Genomic DNA, 17,089 nt, shown 5'->3' on the forward strand with positions numbered 1-17,089 from the left:
ACAAAACTGACCTCTTGTAGCTTGATTTAAGATTATATTAATTTCTTATTGGTACTGTAATGAACTATTACACATATAATATCTTAAAACAGTACAAGTTTAGGCCAGAGAGATGGTTTGGGGGGTAAAGGTACATGATGCTAAGTATGATAACCTGAGTTGAATCCCTGGGTGGAAGGAGAGAATCAGTTCTTGCAGGTTGTCATCTGACCTTCATAAATGTATCGTGGCATGAGAACACACACACACACTAAAATGAATAAATAAATGTAATTTAAAAGTTTAGAAAAACAACACAAATCCTTATTAGTACTAGAGATTAGTAGTGCAAAATTAGCATTACAGAGATAAAATAAAACCTAAGTATCCAGGGAGAAATCCATTTATTGGATTTTTCAGTTTCTACATTTCATGATCTAGATATTAATATTCCTTTTCTCACAGCCTCATTACTCCCATCTCCTGCTTCTCTCATCAAATTCCTACTTCTATTATCTGATCTTCCTCTTGATTCCCTTTAAAAAAGATATGTGTGGTTACATTTAGAGCTCACTTGAGTAATTGAGATTCGAGGAATATTCTTCCTTATCTGAAAATCCTTAATTATGTTTGCTAAGTCTTTGTTGACACATAACATAATGCTCATAGGTTTCCTGGATTATGAATGGATGTCTGGGGTGAGACATTACTCATAGGTCCACAGTCCACCCCTTGGGCCCTGAGTATACACATTGCTTCCACATGGAAAATACATTTATTCCACCTCAGCATCTCCCAAACTCTTTAACATAATATCTCTGGACAAAATTCAATATCTTCCCAACATCATCAACCCCCAAAGTCCAAAAAGACTTTAATGAGATATGAATGAGAATCTGGGTATATGCCATCCTGGGACAAGATTCCTTTTCATTCCATTTATATTCTATTTCATTCCATTTAATTCTAGCTAGAAAATACAATTTCTGCTCCTCAAATACAGTAACAGGACAGGATTGGTTACAAATGATGGGCATTCCCATCATAAAAAGGAGAAAATGGAAGGAAGAAAAGAGTTAGCAGTACCAAAAAATTCTGAGACCCAAGTAGGCATGTCATTAGATTTCAAGGTTTAGCAGTAGTCCTCTGTAGCTTGATGGTCCCCTGTCTGAGCTGAAGTTCCACCCTCACGGCCCAAGTCTTCCCTTTGAGTTAAGCTCCTTTTCACTTGGCAAGCAGCATGTGCTCACAACTGAGCAGTTGCATCAGTCTGCTTCCCTGCTGCAGAATTCTGGAAATCCAAAAGACTTCTTTCAGCTTGTCCTGTGTTTGTCATCTGTCTCTTTCAGTCTAAGCTGGAGTATTTCTGCTGGTACAGGTAGAATATTCTTTATCCTAAATGCTTGGAACCTGAGGTGTTTTACATTTGAAAATGGGAATACTCATATATACTTTGCTGGCTGAGCAAGCCATCATTTACCTAAAGCCTTAAATTCTGAATGTAGTCCAAAGTCCTAAATTTAGATTTTTTTTTTTTTGATTTTTCGAGACAGGGTTTCTCTGTGGTTTTGGAGCCTGTCCTGGAACTAGCTCTTATAGACCAGGCTGGTCTCGAACTCACAGAGATCCACCTGCCTCTGCCTCCCGAGTGCTAGGATTAAAGGCATGCACCACCACCGCCCGGCCTCCAAAGTCCTAAATTTAGAATTCAAAAATCAGAGTAAGGTATAACTGTGGTTGGTTCCATCTGGAGAGAATTCATTCCTTGGCAATCCTGACTTCAAAAGGCTGTGGAAATTCCTTGGTAATCCTACTACAACCCTAATTTGTTGGTTTGAATTATAATGGCCCCCAAAGATTTGAAGGTTTGGTGACCAGGGAGTGGCACTATTTGAAAGGACTAAGAGAGGTGGCCTTGTTGGAGAAAGTACGTTACTGGGAGTGGGCTTTGAGGTTTAAAAAGCCCAAGCCAGGTCCAGTGACTCTGCCTTCCTGCTGCCTGTGGGTGGGTCCTGATGTAGAACTCTCAGCTCCTCCAGCACAATGTCTGCCAAGCATGCCATCATGCTTCTCACCATGATGATAATGGACTAAACCTCTGAAACTATAAACCACCCCCAATGAAATGTTTTCTTTTATAAGAGTTCTTGTCCTTTATTTATGGCTAGAAACCGATTATGAGTGAGTACATCCCATGTTCATCTTTTTGGGTTTGGGTTACCTCACTCAGAATACTGTTTTTTATTTCCATTCATTTGCATGCAAAATTCAAGATGTCATTGTTTTTTACCGCTGAGTAGTACTCTAATGTGTATATATTCCACACTTTCTTCATCCATTCTTCCACTGAAGGGCATCTAGGTTGTTTCCAGGTTCTGGCTATTACAAATAATGCTGCTATGAACATAGTTGAACAAATGCTTTTGTAATATGATTGGGCATCTCTTGGGTATATTCCCAAGAGTGGAATTGCTGGGTCCTGGGGTAGGTTGATCCCGAATTTCCTGAGAAACCACCACACTGCTTTCCAAAGTGGTTGCACAAGTGTGCATTCCCACTAGCAATGGATGAGTGTACCCCTTACTCCACAACTTCTCCAGCAAAGGTTATCATTGGTGTTTTTCATTTTAGCCAATCTGACAGGTGTAAGATGGTATCTCAAAGTTGTTTTGATTTGCATTTCCCTGATAGCTAAGGAGGTTGAGCATGACCATAAGTGTCTTTTGGCCATTTGGATTTCTTCTGTTGAGAATTCTCTGTTCAGTTCAGAGCCCCATTTTTTAAATGGGTTAATTAGCAATCTGAAGTCTAGTCTCTTGAGTTCCTTATATATTTTAGAGATCAGACCTTTGTCAGTTGCAGGGTTGGTGAAGATCTTTTCCCAGTCAGTGGGCTGCCTTTGTGTCTTAGTGACAGTGTCCTTTGCTTTACAGAAGCTGCTCAGCTTCAGGAGGTCTCATTTATTCATCCTTGAGAAGACAATAAGAAGGTGATACCAAGAAAAACATATAGTTATCCTCCTGGATATTGGAAGCAGACAAGTTTGCCGGGCAAAAATTGGGATCTTGGGGGTGGGGTGGGGGCAAGGGGAGATGGGGAGGGCAAAGCGTGAAGGGGAGGATAGGGAGAGCTTGGGGGAATGGGATACTTGGGATATAGGAAGGGTGGATATGGGAGCAGGGAAGCATATATCCTAATTAAGGGAGCCATCTTAGGATTATTAAGAGACTTGACTCTAGAGGGGTTCCCAGGTATCCAGTGAGATGCCCCCAGCTAGTTCCGTGGGCAGCTGAGGAGAGGGAGCCGGAAAAGGCCAGATCCTATAGCCATACTGATGATTATCTTGCATATCACCATAGAATCATCATCTGCCGATGGATGGAGCTAGAGACAGAGCCCCACATTGGAGCACCGGACTGAGTTCCCATGGTCCTGACGAGGAGCAGAAGGAGGGAGAACATGAGAAAGAAAGTCAGGACCGTGAGGGAATCTTCATCTGGCGATGGATGGAGATAAAGACAGAGCCACACATTGGTGCACCGAACTGAGCGCCCAAGGTCCAAATGAGGAGCAGAAGGAGGGAGAACAAGAGCAAGGAGGTCTGGACTGCGAGGAGTGCGCCCATCCACTGAGATGGTGGGGCTGATCTATTCGGAGCTTACCAAGTCCAGCTGGACTGGGACTGAAAAAGCATGAGATAAAACCCGTCTCCCTGAACATGGCAGACAACGAGGGCTGCTGAGAAGCCAAGGACAATGACACTGGATTTGGACCCTACTACACATACTGGCTTTGGAGGTCCTGGCCTGTTTGGATGTTCACCTTCCTAAACCTGGATCAAGGGGGGGGGGGGAGGAACTTCGACTTCCCACAGGGCAGGGAACCCTTACTGCTCTCTGGACAGGAGAGGGAGGGGGAGTGGAGGAGGGAGGGGGGTAATTGGGAGGCGGGGAGGAGGCGGAAATTTTTAATAAAAAAAAAAAAGAAAAAAAAAGAGTTGTTGTGGTCATGATGTTTCTTTTTCAGCAATAGAACAGTGATCAAGACAGCAGTTGGTACCTGGGAGCGTGATACTGCCATGACAGGCTTGACCATGCTGCTCACTGGTGGAACATACTTTTGATTAGTAAAGCAGTTGAACACTTTAGTCAGGGCTTAATGGGCCATATTAATAGTCAATTGTGGTATAGGATTTGCTGAAGGAGGTGGAGGCAGGAGGATCACAAGTTTGTGGCCAGTCTGGACTTGGCAACACGGACTAGTACTCACCAAGGCTGCCCTGGCTATAACTGTTATTGAATGCCAGATCCAGAAATAACAGAGACTAACACTGAGCCTCAGATATGGCGGGCTGACTACAATGGACCATGTCTTTCATAGAAAGGCCAACACTTTGTTGTTACTAAATACTTATTGTGGTTATGGATTTGCCTTTCTTTCATGTATTGCTTCTGCTAAAACCATCATCCATGGACTTACAGAATGCCTTATCCGTGGTATTCCATACAGTACCACTTCTGACCAAGGAAGTCACTTCACAGCCAGAGAAGTGTGAAAGTGGGCCCACAATAATGGAAGATACTACTGGTCTTATCATGTTCCCACAATCCTGAAGCAGATGGATTGATAGGAAGATGCAATGGCCTTTTGCCAAGACACAGTTACAGTACCAATTAAGTCACAGAAATATCAAGAGTTGGAACAGGATTCTCCAGAAAGCGGTATATGCTTTGAATTAACATCCAAATTATGGTATTGTTTCTCCCATAACAAGGATCCATAGGTTCAGGAATCAAGGGATGGAAAACAGAATAGTCCTACTCACTATTACCACTACTGATCCACTAGTAAAGTTTTTGCTCCCTGTTCCTATAACCTTTAGTTCTGTTGGCCTAGAAGTTTTGATTCCACAGAAGGGAGAGTGAACATTATTGAACTGGAGGTTCAGACTCCCCTCTGGACACTTTGGACTTCTGATGCCCTTAAACCAACAGGCTAAGAAAAAATAACAGTGTTAGAAGGGGTGATTGATCCAGATTACTAAGGGGACATTGGATTACTTCTCCAGAATGGAGGTAAGATTGTGTCTGGAGTCCAGGAGATCCTTACGGTGTCTCTTAGTGCTATTATGTCCTGTGATGTTATTGGGAAACTACAACCACTTAATCTAGGTAGGATGACAAAGGGTACAGGACCACTCAGGAATAATGGTATGGGTCACTCTTCTAGGAAAAGAACCAAGACCTGCTGAGGTGCTTGCTGAGGGTAGGAAATACAGAAGGTATAGAAGAGGAAGGTAGCTATAAATACCAGCTAAGAATACACAAACAGTTGCATAAATGAGGATTATAATTGGCATTTCTGTCATAGTTCATTAGGAATGCATTTGTAAAGATATTTGTGTTTTCTTTCTTCAATTTCTTTATCAGGTAGTCTAACAACAATTAAGAAAATGCCAATGATTGTCACATTTAAGTTTGAGATAATAAAAGGATATCCCTTGAGTGCCATTGTCATCTATGCTAAATCTGCATTTGCAGTTGTATGAAGGTAGTCATACTATGTTGAGCTTTATTATGACCTGGTTAAACATAATAAGTTTGTGGATATACACAGAATAGTTATATCATACTAGGCATAATTACAACCTGGTTATTGCTTTTCATTTGGAGATTAATCATGACATAAGGAGATATGATTGCTTGTCAAGTTGACAAGGGGTGGACTTGTGATAGCTACTACATCTGGAATTAAGTAAAACCCCAAAATGGCTGGGCACACCTGTGAGGAATTTTTGCTTAAACATTTGAAGCAGGAAGATTCACTTCTAATCTTTATCTTTGAGGTGCGAAGACAAACCTTTAATCCAGATCTGAGGGAAGACTCACCTTTAATTTGGGCTATACCTTCTGCTGGAAGCTTCTATACAAGCATCTCTCTTTGCCTGCTTATTCTCACCCTCACTAGCAAGTCCATTCCCTTCACTGGCATTAGAACTTACTTCTTTGGGATTCTGTTGTATACTTAAGACCAGTTGAGATGCCCAGCCTTGTGAATAAAAAAACTATTGGATTCTTGGACCTTCCATTCATAGGCACCCATTGATAGAGTAGCTGGACCACAGCCTGTAAGTCAGTCTAATAAATCCCACATACCTATTCATTCATTAATTCATATATATATTCATTAATTCACTCTGTAAGTTCTGTTATTCTAGAGAACCCTGACTAATATACTCAGTCCTTTATTTCTGTTATATCAAAGCTAATTCGGTAACCCGATATGTCCCTATGATTGCATTTGGAGTTTACCTCAACAATCTAGAGAAACAGTTTCATCTCAAGTTCCTTAATTTAACTACACCTGCAAAATTTTTTTGCCATATAAGGTAATGTTCATAGGTACTAGAGACCAGTACCTGAAGTTCAGAAATGTTGCTTAGCCTTATTTTTTGATAGTAAGACCAGAACTCAGGGTTTGTGCATGCTAAGCAAGTGTTCTGCCACTGAGCTACAGACTCCCAGCCCTTGAATCACTTTCAGTTAACAGTGTTGCAATTTGTTTAATGTAAAATTCCATCATTAAATTTAATAAAATAATAACATTTACAAAAATATATTAAATTAAGGAATTATTATAATAATTAGTTTATCACATGAAAAAGTATAAAAGGCCTAAAACAAGTTCCTTGATCACTACTCTACATAAAATTAGCGTGTATTCAAAATAGAAATATAAGTTCTAAGAAAGGGGAGAACATGGTAGTCAAATACACATTTAGAATAAGGATATAATATTGTCTGAAAACAAGTATGTGCTACATGCCAAAGTATGCATAAAGTACATCTAAAATGATCACCTTCTTAAAAATGATGAGTTCAGAAACTTGAATTCCAGAGACTAAATTCCTTTTTGGATCCAATTAAAGTAGCAGGGAAATAGAAAGAAATCAGCCAGCAACACATAACACTTTAATTCTAGTAGGCTGGCCAACCTCCTTACCTAGACTGGAATAGATGTGGCTGAGAATACGAGCTGGCTGTACTCTGATAGGGTACACCTCGGCAATGGTCTCCACATCAATTCCTTTGTCCTTCAAAATGGCCTTGATTTCTTCTGTTTCAGCTAGAATGGACACTATAGGAAAGAAAGATGAAGTTAACAGAAGGTTTTTGTTCAGTAGAAACTTTAAAAATATTTTTTATTTTTATTTCATGTGTATGAGTATTTTGCCTATATGTACGTCTGTCCATGTATCGCATGCTACCCTGGTGCCAATGGAGGTCAGAAGAGGGTATAGGATCCCCTGAAATTGGAGTTATGAACAGTTATAAGCCACCATGTGGATTCTGGGAAGTGAACCTGGTCCTGATAGGTCTCCTGGAAGAACAAGTGCTTCCAATAGTTAAACTGAGCCATCTCTTCAGACCCTTAAAAATATTTTCAAGTGCATAATTTCTTTTAGAGTAGGAGAGAGGAGGAAATTATTGCTAAGGAATTCTGATTAATCAGTAATTATTATAGATTAAAATATTACATAAATGGGAAAGTAATAACATGACTAGAAACTTGGTTTTTTGACTAGGTACCTATTTGTGCCTACTGAATGGCACTTTGAGTATTTATGAGACTGCATGTTGAAATGGAAAATTTTAACCATAAGATGGCTCAGTATTTAAGAGCACTGGCTTTTCCAGAGGACCCAGGTTCTATTCCCAATGCCCACATGGTGGCTTAGAACCAAGTATCTGTCACTCAGTTCCAGGAGATCTGGTGTCATCTGAGGGCACCAGGTACACATACTGGTGCACAGACATACATGAAGACAAAGCACCCATATGCATTAAAATATAAATAAATAAAGGAAGGTAGCCTGAAAGAACTGGTGGCTAACTGGACTTGAAATAATGAGTAAAGACTTCCCTCTGCAGGCTTGTGTCTCCCAAGCTTTCCCTAGTGTTCTCAGGTGTCCTGCTCCTGTTCTAAGGCCATCCACCCAAAGGGGTCAGACTCTGGCCTCCAGGCAGGTCTGAGGATTCCTGCGGAGGGGTGCTGGCTCCTTCAGATTGTGCTGCCAGGTTCGCTGTGTGGTATTCCATCCCGCCCTGCCCCCACCTTGGCCCTTTTGTCTGGGCTGCGACCCTGGGCTGCCTGGAATCCCTGATCCTGTGCCCTGACATTCCATCTGAACTGGTGAGTGAATGCGGACCCTGGGGCGACCTGCCCTGGAAGAGAGCACAGACCCCCTACCCCCACTTCCCTCTGCAGGCTTGTGTCTCCCAAGCTTTCCCTAGTGTTCTCAGGTGTCCTGCTCCTGTTCTAAGGCCATCCACCCAAAGGGGTCAGACTCTGGCCTCCAGGCAGGTCTGAGGATTCCTGCGGAGGGGTGCGGGCTCCTTCACATTGTGCTGCCAGGTTCGCTGTGTGGTATTCCATCCCGCCCTGCCCCCACCTTGGCCCTTTTGTCTGGGCTGCGACCCTGGGCTGCCTGGAATCCCTGATCCTGTGCCCTGACATTCCATCTGAACTGGTGAGTGAATGCGGACCCTGGGGCGACCTGCCCTGGAAGAGAGCACAGACCCCCTACACCCACTTCCCTCTGCAGGCTTGTGTCTCCCAAGCTTTCCCTAGTGTTCTCAGGTGTCCTGCTCCTGTTCTAAGGCCATCCACCCAAAGGGGTCAGACTCTGGCCTCCAGGCAGGTCTGAGGATTCCTGCGGAGGGGTGCTGGCTCCTTCAGATTGTGCTGCCAGGTTCGCTGTGTGGTATTCCATCCCGCCCTGCCCCCACCTTGGCCCTTTTGTCTGGGCTGCGACCCTGGGCTGCCTGGAATCCCTGATCCTGTGCCCTGACATTCCATCTGAACTGGTGAGTGAATGCGGACCCTGGGGCAACCTGCCCTGGAAGAGAGCACAGACCCCCTACCCCCACTTCCCTCTGCAGGCTTGTGTCTCCCAAGCTTTCCCTAGTGTTCTCAGGTGTCCTGCTCCTGTTCTAAGGCCATCCACCCAAAGGGGTCAGACTCTGGCCTCCAGGCAGGTCTGAGGATTCCTGCGGAGGGGTGCGGGCTCCTTCACATTGTGCTGCCAGGTTCGCTGTGTGGTATTCCATCCCGCCCTGCCCCCACCTTGGCCCTTTTGTCTGGGCTGCGACCCTGGGCTGCCTGGAATCCCTGATCCTGTGCCCTGACATTCCATCTGAACTGGTGAGTGAATGCGGTCCCTGGGGCGACCTGCCCTGGAAGAGAGCACAGACCCCCTACACCCACTTCCCTCTGCAGGCTTGTGTCTCCCAAGCTTTCCCTAGTGTTCTCAGGTGTCCTGCTCCTGTTCTAAGGCCATCCACCCAAAGGGGTCAGACTCTGGCCTCCAGGCAGGTCTGAGGATTCCTGCGGAGGGGTGCGGGCTCCTTCACATTGTGCTGCCAGGTTCGCTGTGTGGTATTCCATCCCGCCCTGCCCCCACCTTGGCCCTTTTGTCTGGGCTGCGACCCTGGGCTGCCTGGAATCCCTGATCCTGTGCCCTGACATTCCATCTGAACTGGTGAGTGAATGCGGACCCTGGGGCGACCTGCCCTGGAAGAGAGCACAGACCCCCTACACCCACTTCCCTCTGCAGGCTTGTGTCTCCCAAGCTTTCCCTAGTGTTCTCAGGTGTCCTGCTCCTGTTCTAAGGCCATCCACCCAAAGGGGTCAGACTCTGGCCTCCAGGCAGGTCTGAGGATTCCTGCGGAGGGGTGCAGGCTCCTTCAGATTGTGCTGCCAGGTTCGCTGTGTGGTAAGCCATCCCGCCCTGCCCCCACCTTGGCCCTTTTGTCTGGGCTGCGACCCTGGGCTGCCTGGAATCCCTGATCCTGTGCCCTGACATTCCATCTGAACTGGTGAGTGAATGCGGACCCTGGGGCAACCTGCCCTGGAAGAGAGCACAGACCCCCTACACCCACTTCCCTCTGCAGGCTTGTGTCTCCCAAGCTTTCCCTAGTGTTCTCAGGTGTCCTGCTCCTGTTCTAAGGCCATCCACCCAAAGGGGTCAGACTCTGGCCTCCAGGCAGGTCTGAGGATTCCTGTGGAGGGCTACTGGCTCCTTCAGATTGTGCTGCCAGGTTCGCTGTGTGGTATTCCATCCCGCCCTGCCCCCACCTTGGCCCTTTTGTCTGGGCTGCGACCCTGGGCTGCCTGGAATCCCTGATCCTGTGCCCTGACATTCCATCTGAACTGGTGAGTGAATGCGGACCCTGGGGCAACCTGCCCTGGAAGAGAGCACAGACCCCCTACCCCCACTTCCCTCTGCAGGCTTGTGTCTCCCAAGATTTCCCTAGTGTTCTCAGGTGTCCTGCTCCTGTTCTAAGGCCATCCACCCAGAGGGGTCAGACTCTGGCCTCCAGGCAGGTCTGAGGATTCCTGCAAGGGAGTGTGGGCTTCTTCAGATTGTGACGCAAGGAATAGGTCCTCCTCTGGCACTGGGGAGATCCAACCAGTTTCAGTCACAGCAAAGATTGGTCTAGGACACCAAACGCCTCCGGGCTCTTTTGAAGGAAGAGATGGGCAGGCGCCAATGCAGGAGCTCCTCCAACAACATGAAAGGCAATATGACATCACCACAAGCCAGACATCCCGAAACAACAAGAATTGAACACCCTACCCCAGAAGATATAGAAGAAACCGACCTTAAACAGTACTTTATGAAAATAATAGAGGACCTTAAACAGGAGGTAAAAAACTGCCATAAAGAAATGGAGATGACAAACAAAAAGGTAGAGGAAATAAATAAATCTCTCAAAGATACCCAAGAAAAACAAGAAAAACAAGAAAAAGCAATCAAGCAGGTAAGGGAAACAGTACAAGACCTGATAAATGAAATGGAGGTATTGAAGAAAACACAATCTGAGGGACGACTGGAAATGGAAACTCTGAGTAAACGAACAGAAACTTCAGAGACAAGTATTTCCAACCGAATACAAGAGATGGAAGAAAGAATCTCGGACTCTGAAGATACAATAGAGGACATAAACTCACAGATTAAAGAACTAAACAAATCTAACAAATTCTTAACACAAAACATTCAGGAAATCTGGGACACCATAAAAAGACCACACCTAAGAATAATTGGGGTAGAAGAAGGAGAAGAATTACAACTCAAAGGCCCAGAAAACATATTCAACAAAATTATAGAAGAAAACTTCCCCAACCTAAAGAAGGATGTTCCTATGAAGGTACAAGAAGCCTACAGAACACCAAATAGACTGGATCAAAAGAAAGCATCCCCACGCCATATAATAATCAAAACACAAAACATACAGAATAAAGAACAGATATTAAGAGCTGCAAAGGAAAAAGGTCAAGTAACATATAAAGGGAAACCTATCAGAATTACACCTGATTTCTCAATGGAAACCATGAAAGCCAGAAGAGCTTGGATAGATGTGCTACAGACACTAAGGGAACATGGATTCAAGCCTAGACTATTATACCCAGCAAAGCTTGCATTCACCATTGATGGAGAAAACAAGATATTCCAGGACAAAAACAGATTTAAACAATACGCAGCCACAAATCCAGCCTTGCAGAAAGTAATAGAAGGAAAATCACAAACCAAGGAGTCCAACAACGCCCACAATAACTCAGGCATCTAGCGACCCTTCACCAGCACAACTAGAAGAAGGGAAACACACAAACTCTACTACTAAAAATGACTGAAGTTAACAACCACTGGTCATTAATATCACTTAATATCAATGGACTCAATTCACCTATAAAAAGGCACAGGCTAAGAGACTGGATACGAAAACAGAATCCAACATTTTGCTGTTTACAAGAAACACACCTCAAACACAAAGACAGACACCTACTCAGAGTAAAGGGTTGGGAAAAGGTTTATCAAGCAAATGGCCCTAAGAAACAAGCGGGTGTGGCCATACTAATTTCCAACAAAGTTGACTTCAAACTAAAATCAATCAGAAGAGATGGAAAGGGACACTTTATACTCATAACAGGAACAATCCATCAGAATGAAGTCTCAATCCTGAATATCTATGCCCCTAATATAAAAGCTCCCACTTATGTAAAAGAAACACTTCTAGAACTCAAGGCAGCCATCAAACCACACACACTAATAGTTGGAGACTTCAACACTCCTCTCTCACCAATGGACAGGTCAATCAGACAGAAACCTAACAGAGAATTGAAAGACTTAATGGAGGTAATGAACCAAATGGACTTAACAGACATCTATAGAACATTCCACCCAAATAGGAAACAATATACCTTCTTCTCTGCAGCTCATGGAACCTTTTCGAAAATTGACCATATACTTGGTAACAAAGCAAACTTCCACAGTTACAAAAAAATATTAGTAACCACCTGTGTCTTATCGGATCACCATGGATTAAAATTAGAATTCAACAACAATGCTACCCCCAGAAAGCCCACAAACTCATGGAAACTGAACAGTCAACTACTGACCCACACCTGGGTCAAGGAAGAAATAAAGAAAGAAATTAAAGTCTTTCTTGAATTTAATGAAAACAAAGACACAACATACTCAAACCTATGGGACACAATGAAAGCAGTGCTAAGAGGAAAGTTCATAGCACTAAGTGCCCACTTAAAGAAAACGGAGAAAGCACTCATTGGAGACCTAACAACACACCTGAAAGCTCTGGAAAAAAAAGAAGCAGACACACCTAGGAGAAGTAGAAGACTGGAAATAATCAAACTGAGGGCAGAAATCAACAAAATAGAAACACAGAAAACAATCCAAAGAATCAATGAAACAAGAAGCTGGTTCTTGGAGAAAATCAACAAGATTGACAAACCCTTAGCCAAACTAATCAAACGGCAGAGGGAGAACACGCAAATTAATAAGATCAGAAATGAAAAGGGGGACATAACCACAGACACAGAGGAAATTCAGAGAATCATTAGATCTTACTACAAAAGCCTGTATGCCACAAAATTGGAAAATGTAAAAGAAATGGACAGTTTTTTAGATAAATACCATATACCAAAGTTAAACCAGGACCAGGTAAATGCTCTAAATCGTCCTGTTAGTCGCGAAGAATTAGAAACTGTTATCAGAAACCTCCCTACCAAAAAGAGCCCAGGACCAGATGGTTTCAATGCGGAATTCTACCAGAACTTCCAAGAAGACCTAATACCTATACTCCTTAAGGTATTTCATAATATAGAAACACAAGAGTCACTGCCAAATTCCTTCTATGAAGCTACAGTTACCCTGATACCTAAACCACACAAAGACTCAACCAAGAAAGAGAATTACAGGCCAATCTCACTCATGAACATTGACGCAAAAATTCTCAATAAAATACTGGCAAACCGAATCCAAGAACACATTAGAAAAATTATCCATTACGATCAAGTAGGCTTCATCCCAGAGATGCAGGGCTGGTTCAACATACGAAAATCTATCAATGTAATCCATCATATAAATAAACTGAAGGAAAAAAAACCATATGGTCATCTCATTAGATGCTGAAAAAGCATTTGACAAAATTCAGCACCCTTTTATGATAAAGGTCTTGGAGAGATTAGGGATACAAGGGTCATTCCTAAATATAATAAAAGCTATTTACAGCAAGCCGACAGCTAACATCAAATTAAACGGAGAGAAACTCAAGGCTATCCCACTAAATTCAGGAACACGACAAGGCTGTCCACTCTCTCCTTATCTCTTCAATATAGTGCTTGAAGTTCTAGCAATAGCAATAAGACAACATAAGGGAATCAAGGGGATTCAATTTGGAAAGGAAGAAGTTAAACTTTCATTATTTGCAGATGATATGATAGTATACATAAGCGACCCCAAAAACTCCACCAAAGAACTCCTACAGCTGATAAACTCCTTCAGTAACGTGGCAGGTTACAAGATCAACTCCAAAAAATCAGTCGCCCTCCTATACACAAAGGATAAGGAAGCAGAGAGGGAAATCAGAGAAGTATCACCTTTCACAATAGCCACAAATAGCATAAGATATCTGGGAGTATCTCTAACCAAGGAAGTGAAGGATTTATTTGACAAGAACTTTAAGTCTTTGAAGAAAGAAATTGAAGAGGATACCAGAAAATGGAAGGATCTCCCCTGCTCATGGATTGGGAGGATCAACATAGTAAAAATGGCAATTCTACCAAAAGCAATCTATAGATTCAATGCAATCCCAATCAAGGTCCCATTAAAATTCTTCACAGAGATTGAGAGGACAATAATCAACTTTATATGGAAAAACAAGAAACCCAGGATAGCCAAAAAAATCTTATACAATAAAGGTTCTTCTGGAGGCATTACCATCCCTGACTTCAAACTCTATTACAAAGCTACAGTATTGAAAACGGCTTGGTATTGGCATAAAAACAGAGAGGTTGACCAATGGAATCGTATAGAAGACCCGGATCTTAAACCACAAACCTATGAACACCTGATTTTTGATAAAGGAGCCAAAAGTACACAATGGAAGAAAGAGGGCATCTTCAACAAATGGTGCTGGCATAACTGGATGTCAACCTGTAGAAGAATGAAAGTAGATCCATATCTATCACCATGCACAAAACTCAAGTCCAAATGGATTAAAGACCTCAATATTAATTTGAACACATTGAGCTTGATAGAGGAGAAAGTGGGAAGTACTCTACAACAAATGGGCACAGGGAACCGTTTCCTACGCATAACCCCAGCTGCACAGACTTTAAGGGCAACATTGAATAAATGGGACCTCCTGAAGTTGAGCAGCTTCTGTAAAGCAAAGGACATTGTCACTAAGACACAAAGGCAGCCTACTGACTGGGAAAAGATCTTCACCAACCCTGCAACTGACAAAGGTCTGATCTCTAAAATATATAAGGAACTCAAGAGACTAGACGGTAAAATGCCAATTAACCCAATTAAAAAATGGGGCACTGAACTGAACAGAGAATTCTCAACAGAAGAAGTTCGAATGGCCAAAAGACACTTAAGGTCATGCTCAACCTCCCTAGCTATCAGGGAAATGCAAATCAAAACAACTTTGAGATATCATCTTACACCTGTCAGATTGGCTAAAATCCAAAACACCAATAATAACCTTTGCTGGAGAGGTTGTGGGGTAAGGGGTACACTCATCCATTGCTGGTGGGAATGCAAACTTGTGCAACCACTTTGGAAAGCAGTGTGGCGGTTTCTCAGGAAATTCGGGATCAACCTACCCCAGGACCCAGCAATTCCACTATTGGGAATCTACCCAAGAGATGCCCAATCATACAACAAAAGCATATGCTCATCTATGTTCATAGCAGCATTATTTGTAATAGCCAGATCCTGGAAACAACCTAGATGCCCTTCAGTGGAAGAATGGATGAAGAAACTGTGGAATATATACATGCTAGAATACTACTCAGCGGTAAAAAACAATGACATCTTGAATTTTGCAGGCAAATGGATGGAAATAGAAAACACTATTCTGAGTGAGGTAACCCAGACCCATAAAGATGAACATGGGATGTACTCACTCATATTTGGTTTCTAGCCATATTTAAAGGACATCGAGCCTATAAATTTGGGATCCTTGAGAAGATAATAAGAAGGTGAACTCCCAAAAAAAGATATAGTAATCCTCCTGGATATTGGAAGTAGACACGATCGCCAGGCAAAATTGGGAACTTGAGGGTTGGGCAAGACTGGGCCAAGGGAAGATGGGGAGAGAAAAGTGTGAAGGGGAGAACGGGGGGAGCTCGGAGGAATGGGGTGCTTGGGATATAGGAAGGGTGGATATGGGAGCAGGGAAGCATATATCTTAATTTAAGGAGCTACCTGAGGGTTGTCAAAAGACTTGACCCTAGAGGGGTTCCCAGGTTTCCAGGGAGATGCCCCCAGTTAGTTCCTTGGGCAGCTGAGGAGAGGGAGCCTGAAAAGGCCAGTTCTTATAGCCATACTGATGAATTTTTTGCATATCACCATAGAACCTCCACCTGACGATAGATGAAGAAAATGACAGAGCCCCACATTGGAGCACCGGACTGAGCTCCCAAGGTCCTGATGAGGAGCAGAAGGAGAGAGAACATGAGAAAGAAAGTCAGGACCGTGAGGGAACCTCCAGCTGGCGACAGATGGGGAAGGTGACTGAGCCCCACATTGGAGCACTGGACTGAGCGCCCAAGGTCCTGATGAGGAGCAGAAGGAGCGAGAACTTGAGGGAGAAAGTCAGGAACGAGAGGGGTGCGTTCACTCATGGAGACGGTGGGACAGAACTAATGGGAGATCACCAACTCCAGTTGGAATGGGACTGATGGATCATGCGACCAAACCCGTCTCTCTGAATGTGGCCAACAGCGGGGGCTGACTGAGAAGCAAAGGACAATGGCTCTGGGCTCTGATTCTTCTGCATGGACGGGCTCTGTGGGAGCCTTCTCAGCTTGGTCGATCACCTTCCTGGACCTGGGGGGAGTTGGGAGGACATTGGTCTTAGCATAGACTGGGGAACCCTGATGGATCCTTGGCCTTGAAAAGGAGGGAGGGGAAGTATGGGTGGAGGGGGGGGGGGGGGAAGGGGGGAGAAGGAGGGGAGGGAAGGGGAGGAGGAGGGGAGGGAGGTGGGGAGGGAGGGAGGGAAGTGAGATGGAATTTTTAAATATAAAAAAAATATAAACCATGAAAAAATAAAAAAAAATATATATAAAAAAAATAAAACCATATATAAAGAGAAAAAAAAAATAAAAATAAATCCATATAGAAAGAGAAAAACTGGACTTGAAATAATGAGTAAAGACTTCCCTCTGCAGGCTTGTGTCTCCCAAGCTTTCCCTAGTGTTCTCAGGTGTCCTGCTCCTGTTCTAAGGCCATCCACCCAAAGGGGTCAGACTCGGGCCTCCAGGCAGGTCTGAGGATTCCTGCGGAGGGGTGCTGGCTCCTTCAGATTGTGCTGCCAGGTTCGCTGTGTGGTATTCCATCCCGCCCTGCCCCCACCTTGGCCCTTTTGTCTGGGCTGCGACCCTCGGCTGCCTGGAATCCCTGATCCTGTGCCCTGACATTCCATCTGAACTGGTGAGTGAATGCGGACCCTGGGGCGACCTGCCCTGGAAGAGAGCACAGACCCCCTACACCCACTTCCCTCTGCAGGCTTGTGTC

General features: G+C 43.9%; 1 protein-coding gene across 5 annotated transcripts in view; it reads right to left on the reverse strand.

Moving 5' to 3' along the window:
* Phka1 (phosphorylase kinase regulatory subunit alpha 1) overlaps positions 1–17,089 on the reverse strand; it is a 148,372-nt gene that overhangs the window by 63,952 nt on the left and 67,331 nt on the right. For all 5 annotated transcript variants that reach the window (XR_005283834.1, XM_038316258.2, XM_038316257.2 and 2 more), the window contains exon 14: positions 6,982–7,116. Coding sequence is in view for 4 of the 5 variants with exons in the window: in XM_038316258.2 (XP_038172186.1) it covers positions 6,982–7,116 (135 nt within the window). In the remaining variant the exon portion in view is untranslated. The remainder of the gene's footprint in view (positions 1–6,981; positions 7,117–17,089) is intronic.

This window comes from Arvicola amphibius, chromosome X (genome assembly GCF_903992535.2).
Source record: "Arvicola amphibius chromosome X, mArvAmp1.2, whole genome shotgun sequence".
NCBI classification, from domain to species: domain Eukaryota; kingdom Metazoa; phylum Chordata; class Mammalia; order Rodentia; family Cricetidae; genus Arvicola; species Arvicola amphibius.